Source organism: Colletotrichum siamense (genome assembly GCF_013390195.1).
Source record: "Colletotrichum siamense strain Cg363 chromosome Unknown KSG_Cg363_contig09, whole genome shotgun sequence".
In the NCBI taxonomy this organism is placed as follows: domain Eukaryota; kingdom Fungi; phylum Ascomycota; class Sordariomycetes; order Glomerellales; family Glomerellaceae; genus Colletotrichum; species Colletotrichum siamense.
Genome location: NW_023501022.1, coordinates 3,669,412 through 3,680,521, shown reverse-complemented (window position 1 = coordinate 3,680,521; position 11,110 = coordinate 3,669,412). Strand labels below are relative to the sequence as shown.

The following is an 11,110-nucleotide window of genomic DNA, read 5'->3' as shown; positions in this document are numbered from 1 at the left end:
TTGGTTGCGCATGTCCAGCTGAGAGACATCTTTAAGCGCCGGTCAGAAACAAAACATCTCAGATATATGAAAAGTCGAACTGCCAGGGACGTAGGGAATTAGGTAAATTTGGGACTTGTTCCTCCTTATTCTTTGTCGTGTGTTCATTCAGCCCCTCGGGTGATCCAGTCCCCCACGTCTTCCTCCATCAACATCTCTTCTACCAAAAAAGCTGCCATTCAATACAATGCCTATGCCTACGTCGGCGTTGACCGCTAGTCCAAGTTTCAGGTCTCCGAATATATCAGCGCGAAATGACATACCATCCAAAACGTCGAAAATCGACCGCCAGTCTCTGCAATACCAACACCGATTTTGCATGCTGCTTGCCGTTCGGGCCGCACAGAATCTTTTCGTAACCGTTTACCTTCTGCCATCGAGGCCGCCGGCGAGATCGGCCTCCAGACCGTTGCCCTGGCCGTGACCAAGGTACTCCTGGGGTCGGGGGTCGGAGGACGTCCAGCCAGCCTGACCAGAAGGAATGGGCACTTGCCCAGCGGCGGCCTGCTGAGCTGCCTGGGAGCCAGCCTGGGTAGCTCCAGGGACAGTACGGACGAGCTGACGGAAGCGGTAGACCTCCTCGAGAATCATCTTGCGCATCTCACCGACATCTTCGACAACCTCGAAGTCGAAGTTAAAAGTAGTGGGGCAGTCGGGCTCGTCCGAAGCGTCGTGCCAGATGTGAAGGTAGGGGTGCTCGAGAGCCTGCTCGACACTGATACGGCTTGAGGGGTCGAAGGCAAGCATGCGGTCGAGAAGGTCGAGGGCGTCGGGGTTGGCCTGAGGGAACAGGCTGGGGAAAGGCTTCTTGGGCATGAACGGCAGGTTGCGGACGTACTCCTGGGCACGAGGCGAACCGATGCGGGAAAGTGTTTCCTCGTTGGGGGTTCCGAGGATGTGGAGGATCTGGTTCAGCTGGTCGACGTAGTCACGGCCCTTGAAGAAGGGTCGGCCGCCGAGAAGCTCAGCCAAAATGCATCCCACCGACCAAACATCAACTGTTGATTTGTCAGAAGCTGCACAAGGATGCTGACATGTCCGCCTGGAGAAATGACATACTAGCTTTGGTGTAGCTCTGGAAGCTCAACATAATCTCGGGAGCACGGTACCATCTGGTGGCAACGTACTCCGTCATGTATCCGGCATTCTCTTCGGGGTCGACGGAGAAACCACGCGCAAGGCCAAAGTCGCAAATCTTGAGCTCGCAGTCGGCGTTGACCAGCAGGTTACCGGGCTTCAGGTCGCGATGGAGGACGTTGGCGGAGTGAATGTACTTGAGGCCGCAGAGGATCTGGTAGATGAAGGACTGGAAGTGGGCGTCGGTGAGAGGCTGGCCGGATCGAATGATAGCCGCGAGATCGCATTCCATCAACTCTGGAGCACCACGAGAGTTAGCATATTACCGCATTCGGACGGGCGGATGCGTTCGGGAGAAAGCGTACCCTCGTACAGGTAGGTCTCGTTGAAGTTATCAGGTCGGGGAATATCCATATCGTAGAGGCAGGTGATCTGTTGAAGCAGGCTGTCAGCATTTTGTCTGGGGCGTCGTCGTGCAGCAGCTGAGGGGTGGTGGCGCGCGGGGCTGTTGGAAACAGCTCTGCAGTGATTCAAAGGACTCACGTTGCGGTGTCCCCTGAAGTGCTGGAGCAGCTTGATCTCGCGCAATGCGCGCTTGGCGAGAATCTTCTTGCTAAAGACATTTGTGACCTTCTTGATGGCGACGCCTTCTTGAGTCTGGTTGTTGACGGCGGCGCTGCATCGGGAGAGGAGTCGTCAGCATTTCTGGGCGAAATGGCGGGGCAGCAGCAGCGGGCGGCGGCCAGCAGCACGCCGCAGCAGCAGCAGGATGAGGGGAAGAGAGAAGGAGTCGCACGCACCAAACAATGCCGTAAGCTCCCTGGCCGAGCTCCTTGGTGACGGTGTAGCGCTCGTCGACGATGAAGTCCTGGTTGAAGACCTTGAAAACCTTGCGTCCCTGCAGGTCACCCATGATTGCGGCTTTTTGGATCGGTTGGTGAAGCTGTGTTGGTTTTTCAGCGGTTGGAGATGTTGCTTGGTCGAATGGTGTCGAGAATCGAGGGGTATCTTTTGCGAGTCAATCGAGGCAAAGGTGGGGAAGCGAGCAAGGAATGCGATGCGATGCGACAGTTGCGGAACAGACAGGGTAGCGAGAGCTGCGAAGAGAAAAATGGCCCGTCAGACAGAGCCGAGTCCACGAGGGAAGTGGGCGGCGGCGATCAGGCGGGAGGTATTATATAATGATCTGCTGGACACAGCAGGTTCCTGTGGTATCGACAATGCAGTGCCAGGACGCGGGAAGCGGGTTGTTCTTGTCTTTGTCTCCCCTTTTGTTTCCGGGAAGGTTGCAAGGTTGCGTGCGGGCGGGCGTCGGGAGAGGTGAGGCAGACGGAGGGAAGATAGGTAGGGAAAAGATGGAAAGCGAGGGGAGGAAGAGATAGATATTGAGCAGTAAGGTAGGATAGGATACCTTATGAGAGAGCTGATGTAGTACGTAGCAGGCAGGTAGGTAAATAGGCGCGGGAGGTAAGGTACTTGGTAGCTGGTGGAGGAGGATGGACAGGACAGATACCTAGGACTGGGAGCTAGGACAGAGCGGAATGGGATGGGCAGGATGGGATGGGATGACCAGGGAGGTAAGGTAGCAGACACAGAGACAGGTACCTTAAGGTATGGATGGCTTACGGGATGGAGCACGACACACACAAGAGGCAGGAAAAGGCGATAAAAGAGCTGGGTGTCAAAGGCACGAGCCGAGGAGGAGGAGCAACAGGAGGAGACAATCTGGAGGGGTACACCACACTCAGCATTGGCTTCACCGAATAGCTGTCCGTACCTGCCTGCCTGGCAGGTCCAAGGAGGGGCTCGTTGTACGAAGGAGCCACCTTATCCCACCGCAAACGGGAAAGCGAAAGGGGGCATACGGAGTTGATATCTGCATTGTCGCACCGACATTGGGTACAGTGATCCCCGCCCGCCTTACGAGGTCATTTACACTCGACAAAAAGCGCCAAAACTTGCCCCGTCCAGACCTCGACAGCGCCCTCTCTTCTGGCTGGACCTCTCTCCAACTTTTCTGTTCCATGGGAATTGGGGGCTGCAATATGGCCCAGATCTCTTCGTCGGGTGCAAGGTAATGTGCAAGGTGCAAGGTGCAAGGTGCAAGGTACAACGAGGTACCACTTTGCTGACGTTAGGCCCAGAGCAGACTTGGCGGGAATGACCCCACTCTCGACCCCCGGGCCCGCACTTGATTTGCTGCCATCAGCTATTGGCAGCTTCTCATTGGCCCGCCTCGAATCAGCTCCAGCTGCCTCGGGCCAGTAACCGCTAAGGATCGTGACTGGAGGTGCAGCTCTGCAACCGCGCGACAATCACTGAAATTTCCAGGAGAGAAGAATTGAATATGGAGCCCAAGGAGTCGCCTCGCATTCAGAAACAGCTCTGAATCAAGGCTGTTGATGGAGAACAAGGTTTGGGGTTTGAAGAGCGCAATTTCGTTTTTTTCTACTCTTCACCGCCGTCGTCTCGTCTACTTCGTACCTCGCGTCAGGTAGGTACGATGGATGTATCCGGAGTGAAAGCTGCTGGGCTCAAGTCAACTGCCGGGCCTGGGTAAGACTTCGGAATTCCAGCCTCGAACCTTGGTGCACTAAAGATGCAGGACACTGAGGTTCACGAGTAGCCCATTTGGCTTTGGAAAAACAGGCCTTAGTCAGAGCACCATTCCCATAAGCGAAGGTGTCAGCTTGCAGCCCCGAAGCCTGTCCATTCGCACCCGTCGGGTGCAAAAGATCTGCCGTCAGCAAAATTGCCTTTCACCGGTGAATCCTCCACATGTTCGTCCATGCTACTCGCCAAAGTGACATCTCAGCTCGACGTCAAGCCTGTCAGCCGCCAGCCGCTACCACCACACTAGGCCGGGCCTCCGCGGCCACGACAAGGCCCTAAACCCCCATGTGTCTGTAGGGCTGAAGAACCTGAAGAATCTTGGGGGCGTCAGATTGCCAGATGGCCAGATTGCTTGCCCTCGTCACAGTGAGCTCCTGTCAAGCGCCCATCACCATTATGCAGACCCGTCCTCTATCCCGTGATAGGCGCCGCTGCAGAACGGACGCTAAGTAGCCGTCCTCCCGATCCCATCTCGCTTAGGCACCTGTCCCTCTTCGCACGTCTGCAACGGGCTCTTGAACTTCACACGTCTCCATCTTCATCTTACGTCTCTGCTACATCGGCCGTTGGATGGTATGTGGAAATGTAATCTTTCTATATGCATGTTGCTGTGGAATCAAACCAGACACGCTCTCAAATGCCCCATGCTTTGCCTGTATGTAAAATCTGCAGTGCAGCGATGCTCATTTCACCATGCGGCCAACCCTGGCTATGGTATGGTATGGTATCCTGTTGGCCCGCCCAATTGGCCCCTGTCCAGTCGCGTTGCCGGACTTCGCGCTGCAGCCGTTGACAATTCGTCCACCAGCGTCAAAGTTTTTTCCCCCCCTTCTTGCGGCGACGAAGCAACGGGCTGCAGCCTGCCGCGGCTATTGTCACGCATCCCCGAGGAATCCCGTGAGCCCCCCCGAGATCCTCTCCCATGGCCGTTCACAGCCTCCTCCTAAGAAGCAGCAGGCGCTCCTTATGCCTTCGGGTCGATGTCGGGGAAGAGGTGCTTGAGAAAGTTGCCTGTAAATCGCGTGCATTGCTCGTAGGCTTTTGTAAACCCCTCGTCGCCACCATAGTAAGGGTCCGACACGGTCTCTGGCCTCTGCTTTCCGGAGAACTCGCCAAACAGCATCACCTTCGCCCTAGAGTCCGAGTGGGCACGCTGCTGTAGCCTCTGGAGATCCTGGAGGTTTGATCTGTCCATGGCGAAGATGTAATCGAACTTGTCAAAGTCGGCGGGCGAGACCTATTGGTAATCATGGCGCAGTCAGCGGCTATCCGGTTTTCGCAAGCGCTATCGCATAGTAAAACGGACATACCTTGCGACTGGAGTGACGGTAATCCATGATTCCATTGTCCTCAAGTGTCATCATCGTGCGCTCGTCTGGAGGATCGCCAACATGGTACGCCGCTGTTCATTTCGTTCGTTCTTGTCAGCGGTGCTGTGCGGAAGTCGGGTTGTTTTTGTCATGACGTATGGCGCGTACCTGTACCGCAAGAATCCACCTTGGAGACGAGTCCCTTGTAAGGCGGCTTCTGGGTGATGTGGCGGAAGATGCCCTCAGCCATTGTTGAGCGGCAGATGTTGCCGAGGCAGACGAAGAGAACGGAGACCGGTTGATCCGGCATGATTGCGATGTGAGGCTGGTCTCGTCTTGTTGCGGTGTGTAGTTGTCGCGTTGTGGAAGAAGGCTGGCGGTTTGGCGTGTTGAGCCCGGACGGCTGCCCCGCGACGGCCGCTGCTAGGTCATTTGCAATGGAGGGGCATCTTTCTGCACCGTGAGCACCGTGGAAGACGAACGATCGGCGCACGGACTGACACTGTGGGGGGTCCTTCCCTGCACGTGAGCTGTCAAGCTGCTCCCCGTCTTCTCTCTGCTTCCACCAACCGCGCCAACCTCATTACAACAAACCTGGGAATTGGCATTTCAACCAAGGGACTGGGCCTTTGGATCGTGAGCGGTTCAATGGCGTCAATCTTCTACTGAAGTCACGTTCGGTTAAACCTTCATCCCACCCAGACTCGAAATGGCTTCGCTCGCGCCTCTGGCAAGCGCCTCTTGACCCTGCGACTGACTACTGCCCAACGTCAAGACTGACAACTGGCACTTTTGGCTCCATCGATGGCCCCTCCGTCAACGTGGATCACATCGGAGGCCTTGGCCTGAATTGGGTCTAACAACGAAGCGGAATGAATGTCGGAGAAAGCCTTCAAGCGTGCCACATTTATGAGGATGGGGAACCGCGATCCTGGATTTCGGCGGCGGCTTCTACACTAAAGAATCGCGATCTCAACGGGAGGTCTGGACCACGTATCGAGTACAATTGGAGAGGCGCATTGTCGTTACTTCCCATCGATCAAATTGCGGCCGCATGCAGCATTGGACGACAAAGAGTCGAGCAGATCATCTGGGGTCCCCTTGGCGTTCTTGTCCATCATATTACTCTCTCGAGATGAGAGCCGATGCATTCCGCACTTCAGTACAAACAGGATCCCGGCCCTGTCGGCGATGATGTGCCTGTTGATGAGTGTTATCTGTCGCTAGCGGCTGAATGCGCCGTTGTTGGCAACAACCTGCAGAACAGAGATGTTCACGATTTTGTTGCCAACAGACAGACGGGGCAAGACCGTGCCTGAGATAAGCTCGCCGAAGCGAAGCGAGGCCATTCAAGAAGCGGCCGGAGCCTTGAGACTAGTGGCGGCAGCTCGGATTCGGATCAACCCACGTGATAACGAATGTCTCGCGTTGGCCTTTCTCATTCGTTCACCTTGCCTCAGCATTCCGTTTGCGTTCTTGCCATGACATTCAGGGCAACCGGCGGGATTAGACTTGCACTGCGCCCGAAGCGGGTTGCTCTTAACGTCCCGCCCCGACAGGCTGGTTAAGGTGCCTCCCGTTGGCATGAGGACTCTTCGCAACTATCGTCAAAGCAGCAGTATAGTTTGCTTGGGGCACCCCATTCCTATCATGGCCCTGCTCGTTTCGGTTGACGGGCAATCCTAGTGCCTCGCCATCACGTTTCGAGGTGACCAGCATGCCACGCCTCGTGCAGTGTTCGGTGCCGGCTGGGCCAGACGCCTGAGGTGGATTGACATGTGTACCACAGCGTGACACGGCCATCCGCCTGCCGTTGAGACGGATACGATGGCAAAGTACCACTGATGCAACTCATCCACAATAGCGTGTGTTCTAGGCGAGTTGACGGATGGTGGCAGAGCGCTTGAGTCCACAAAACTGACCAAGAGGTTCAGCAAACCAATCTTCTAGGTCAACAGGCCAAGGGGGCTTGGTCCTGGCTGTGGCGGCAAGCTATTGGCGCTTCTCTACTCGATGGATCCAGACCAAGCATCCAACTCGAGACGAGACGTCAACAGTATCGCCTCTCAATCATTATGGCCTTCCCTACAAGGCGGGATGGAGCTGGAAGTTGGATATCAGCGGTTGCTCGCATTCACATCGTGCGGCAGGATTGCCAGAGGCTTCAATCTGCCTCATACGGGGACGATTTAGTATATTTACTGCGACTTTTCGTCTGGTCTTCAGCATTTTGGACGGCCGGGAAGAACACAGACCACACACCACGACGAGCGACGGACAGGCTAATGCAGGAGCTCGCTCTGCGTTCCGTGCGCCAGAAGACGGGGTTTTCTAATTGGTTAGACGCCAATTCTCCACCCATTGTGTCCTGCAGCAGATGGCCAGGGGCGGATGAGCTTAATCGATGTGCCTTGAGCTTCCAGCATTCCTTCATGTTGCACCCAGTCGCGACCCTGGATCATCGACGTCAACATCCATGTGTACGCATTGAAGACGGTCTCAATGGAAGAAAGACAGACCGTCGCTACAACGGATCACCAGCAAAGTCTGATCGGGTTCCGGAGAAAAGGGGTATTTCTGCAGAATTCCTGATGAGTTGCCGGGATCTCCCCTTCAGGCCAGCGCCCTGACGCTTTCGGAAGATTCTCACCAGCTCGGGGATTCAGAATGGATGCTCCCGACTCACCTAGAGGCCCCTCTAGCGCCTCTTTGTTCGAATCAGACCACGACTCTGAGGGTTAGCCTCAACGCCACTTCGACGAGCCAAACAACTACGGCGAACCAGTCCAAGCGGCCTATTTCGCCAAAATGACAGACGCTTCGTGCCAAGCGTGCCGTAGTGGCCGATCATAGCTGGGACTCGCCGCGAGTGGCAGCTAGAGACAGCATGTCATGCAGCTTGACAAACATGGGAGCTCTCCATTCGCCTGAGAGGAAGCTGCCTATCACTATCCCATCCGTCGAAGCGGCTCGTGGCCTAATCCGGGGTGCGACACACTGGCGCAGGGGAACTAGCCAGGTATCCGGCTGTGCGATGGATGCTCTCTCAATGAGTCGCTTCTCTAGACCTATCCCGTTTCCATGATCAAATGGCTGGCTGTGTCTGCAGTCTTGGCGAAATCCGTCCACGCCTTTAATAAAGCCCCCTCGTTCCCAGCTCTGTCTCGACTGGAGGAATACATCAAGCAACACATACGCATCTGCATCACTCGTCTCTACGCTCGCTCAACCACACAGCCATTCATCAGCTCTAGCGACCGACTCGAACCCGATTCACGGCACGTCTATCGTCAATTCATAACACGGTCGTCAAGATGAAGTACACCATCATCACCGCCTTTCTTGCTGCCTTCGCGGCCGCCAAGACCGTCGACGAGCTCGTTGCAGACATTCCTACCTGCGCCGTCACATGTATCCGTGACGCTGCCACGTCCGTCAACTGCGATATCTCAGACTTTGCCTGCTCCTGCGCCAAGCAGGACCAGCTGACGCCCGTCGTCGTCAACTGTCTATCCAAGTCAAGCTGCAGTGCGGATGATCAGACCAGTATGTTCCTATCAACGCATCGAAACAGAGGTTGGGAACGTAGACTAACAGCAGAAAACAGAGGTTCTTTTGACGGCCCAGCAGATCTGCTCCCAGGTCTCCTCGGGTGTCTCAGCAACTGGCTCCGTCGCCGCTCTTACCGGCACTTCCACTGGTACCGCTACCGGCACCGGTTCCAACACCGCATCCTCCACCGGAGCCGCGGCCGCGAGCACTTCATCTCCTGCCGCCGCCCCCACCATGCACGTCGCTGGCTGGGCCGGAGCCCTCGCTGCCGCTGCCGCTTTGGCCCTTTAAGAAGTCTCTTTGAGATGTTGCCTGGATACCTTGGCCTTTGGGCCGTTGTTCTTGAAGCATGTGTAGGGGGCGAGACGGATACACAGAGGATTTTGTTCGCGGAGTTGGGCGGGAAAACAAATCTAGTCATTTAAGCAATCAATGCAACGTGTAACTGTACACTTGAATCTATCTAGCTCTATTATGGGATCTATGATGAAGTCTAAGGATATCTTTCCGTTCTGCACCCTTCCATTGAAGACTTTCTCCCTGCCGTATTCTCCAGGCCTCTCCGCTTAGTCTATTCTATCGGGTATCATCACTTTCCCACCTCTAACCAAGTCCAAAAACACCCAACGCGCTTCCATCACCACCGTCAGCGCCGTCAAGCCAGCCATGCAGATCGTCCATGTTGGCAAATTGCTGCGCATAAACCATACCCTCGCGCCTCCTCTTCTCGACCATCTTCCAGTCCCACGTATTATCGTTCTGAACCTCGCTCAAATCGACACTCTCGTCCCCAACACCGTTCTCCCCGCCCTGCCACCCGCCAGGCCTCTGCGGCAACAGCTCGCTCGCCTCCAGTGCAACAGCCGGGTGAACCGTCAGGCGCCCCAGCTTGAAGACGTACTTGCTCACGCCGGTCGCGTAGATCTTCTTCTCCCACTCCTTGCTGTCCGTGTTGCTCCCGGGGCCGCGGCGCACGCGCGCGCCGCCGAACTTGGGGTCGAGCCACTCGGTCGGGCGCGCGGTGCCCTTGGGCACGAAGTGCGTGACGATGTACAGCCACTTGCGGTCCCAGGCGAGGACGCGCGACCACATCTCGTAGGGCGCGTAGGCGGTGATCTCGCGGCGGAAGGAGCAGTGCACGGCGCCGAGCATGATGCCGAGCGAGCCCCTGGCGGGCTTGCCGGAGCGCGGGTCGAGGACGAGGTTGGTCGTCGCGTTGTGGGTGAGCTGGCGGAACCCGGGGCGCAGGAGGTAGGTGCACAGGTGGGTGCGGGAGACGTCGAGGTCGGAGAAGTAGGTCGAGTTGGACTTGTGGACGTTGTAGTCGATCTCCATGATGGGGGCGTGGGACTGGGAGATCATGGGGCGGAAGAGGGAGCGCGGGCCGAGGCGGGGGGATTTGCGGATGAAGAGGTGGTAGAGGATTGCGTGCCATACGCGGTACTGTATACGGTTTTTGGTTAGCGATTGGTCTTGTCAAACAAGCCGTTGACGGAAGAGGACAACGTACGGTCCAGACGAAGGGCATGTTCTTGAGGTTCAGCAGCGCAAAGATGAGCATGAGGATCCGGCTGATCTTGCCCGGGCCGGTGAAGAAGCTCGCCAGCAGCATGCGCCAGTGAATCTTGTACGCGGCATAGGCGAGGCCGCCGGCCGTCGCGAGGCGAATGAAGCGGACCACGCGAACCGGGACGCGGTCCATGTCCGCCTCGGTGCGGGTTGCTTTGGCGATTGCGGACGCCATTTCTGAGAGTTTTTTCCCGTGATCTCTCCTGCTCAGGGAGTCTTGCGGTGCGGTCGCGGTGAGGGCGGTGGCGGCGGCGCTCGCTTCTTATCGTCGGACTTGGTGCTCGGGAAGACGAGCTGGCGGGCTGCGCCGAGGAGGAGGACGACGAGGACGACGGTCCAGAGGGGTAGCGAGCGGATGATGCACCAGAGTGTGCTGGAGCATTGAGCGAGGACGGAGGAAGGGGGAGACATATGGTGGTGGTGGGTGGGCTCGCTACTTTTTTAATCTGGTAAATTATCTTTTTTGCTGGGTGGTCCTGCTGCGATGCGCTAAAGATAGTGTTACCCAGGCCTTTGGTGCCGATATTGAAAGGTCCACTTTGCGTGTGCTGTCTTGTCCCCCCCAACGGGGTTGCGGTTGTGTGTGTTTGCGTTGGGACGGGATGCGGTGACGATACCGGGACAGGGATGAGGAAAAGCACCCTTCCCAGGCGTGGGGGTCCACCCGCGGACGGGGTTCGGCGTTTAATCGCTGCGTGCCTGCCCAAACCAAGTGGTGTTTTTTTTAGTGAGCAAGCTACGCTGGACCTCGGCTCAGAATAAATTAGCCTTCTGAAAAGTTGGCGCGACGCGATTTACTTTTTTTTGGCGCGACGGGATGGCAAGACACTTTGTAGTGGTCTTGGCTGGATGAGCGGGCTCGGATCTGTGCCAACGCAGGGACGGAGGGATTTTTGATGCTTCCAATGTCGGATGCCTCGGTTGTTGGGGTGTGTTGGGTTGCATGGTTA

At 56.5% G+C, this 11,110-nt stretch overlaps 4 protein-coding genes across 4 annotated transcripts; 1 reads left to right on the top strand and 3 right to left on the bottom strand.

Moving 5' to 3' along the window:
- Window positions 1–402: 402 nt before the first annotated feature.
- spm1 (Mitogen-activated protein kinase spm1) lies at window positions 403–2,029 on the bottom strand (the record flags this gene model as incomplete). Its single annotated transcript, XM_036645550.1, has 5 exons — window positions 403–1,037; window positions 1,099–1,413; window positions 1,482–1,548; window positions 1,660–1,792; window positions 1,917–2,029. 5 exons carry the CDS (start codon window positions 2,027–2,029, stop codon window positions 403–405), a joined length of 1,263 nt encoding a protein of 420 aa, XP_036489902.1.
- Window positions 2,030–4,693: 2,664 nt separating this feature from the next.
- Window positions 4,694–5,349, bottom strand: stp1 (Low molecular weight phosphotyrosine protein phosphatase; the record flags this gene model as incomplete). The annotated part of the gene is made up of 3 exons (XM_036645549.1): window positions 4,694–4,966; window positions 5,040–5,131; window positions 5,208–5,349. The coding sequence occupies 3 exons, from the start codon at window positions 5,347–5,349 to the stop codon at window positions 4,694–4,696; spliced, it is 507 nt and encodes a 168-aa protein (XP_036489903.1).
- Window positions 5,350–8,353: 3,004 nt separating this feature from the next.
- Window positions 8,354–8,882, top strand: CGCS363_v013699 (GPI-anchored CFEM domain protein; the record flags this gene model as incomplete). Its single annotated transcript, XM_036645548.1, has 2 exons — window positions 8,354–8,585; window positions 8,647–8,882. 2 exons carry the CDS (start codon window positions 8,354–8,356, stop codon window positions 8,880–8,882), a joined length of 468 nt encoding a protein of 155 aa, XP_036489354.1.
- A 312-nt stretch (window positions 8,883–9,194) lies between these two features.
- On the bottom strand, window positions 9,195–10,335 carry atnL-0 (putative thioesterase atnL; the record flags this gene model as incomplete). The annotated part of the gene is made up of 2 exons (XM_036645547.1): window positions 9,195–10,034; window positions 10,102–10,335. 2 exons carry the CDS (start codon window positions 10,333–10,335, stop codon window positions 9,195–9,197), a joined length of 1,074 nt encoding a protein of 357 aa, XP_036489454.1.
- Between the last annotated feature and the right edge of the window lie 775 nt (window positions 10,336–11,110).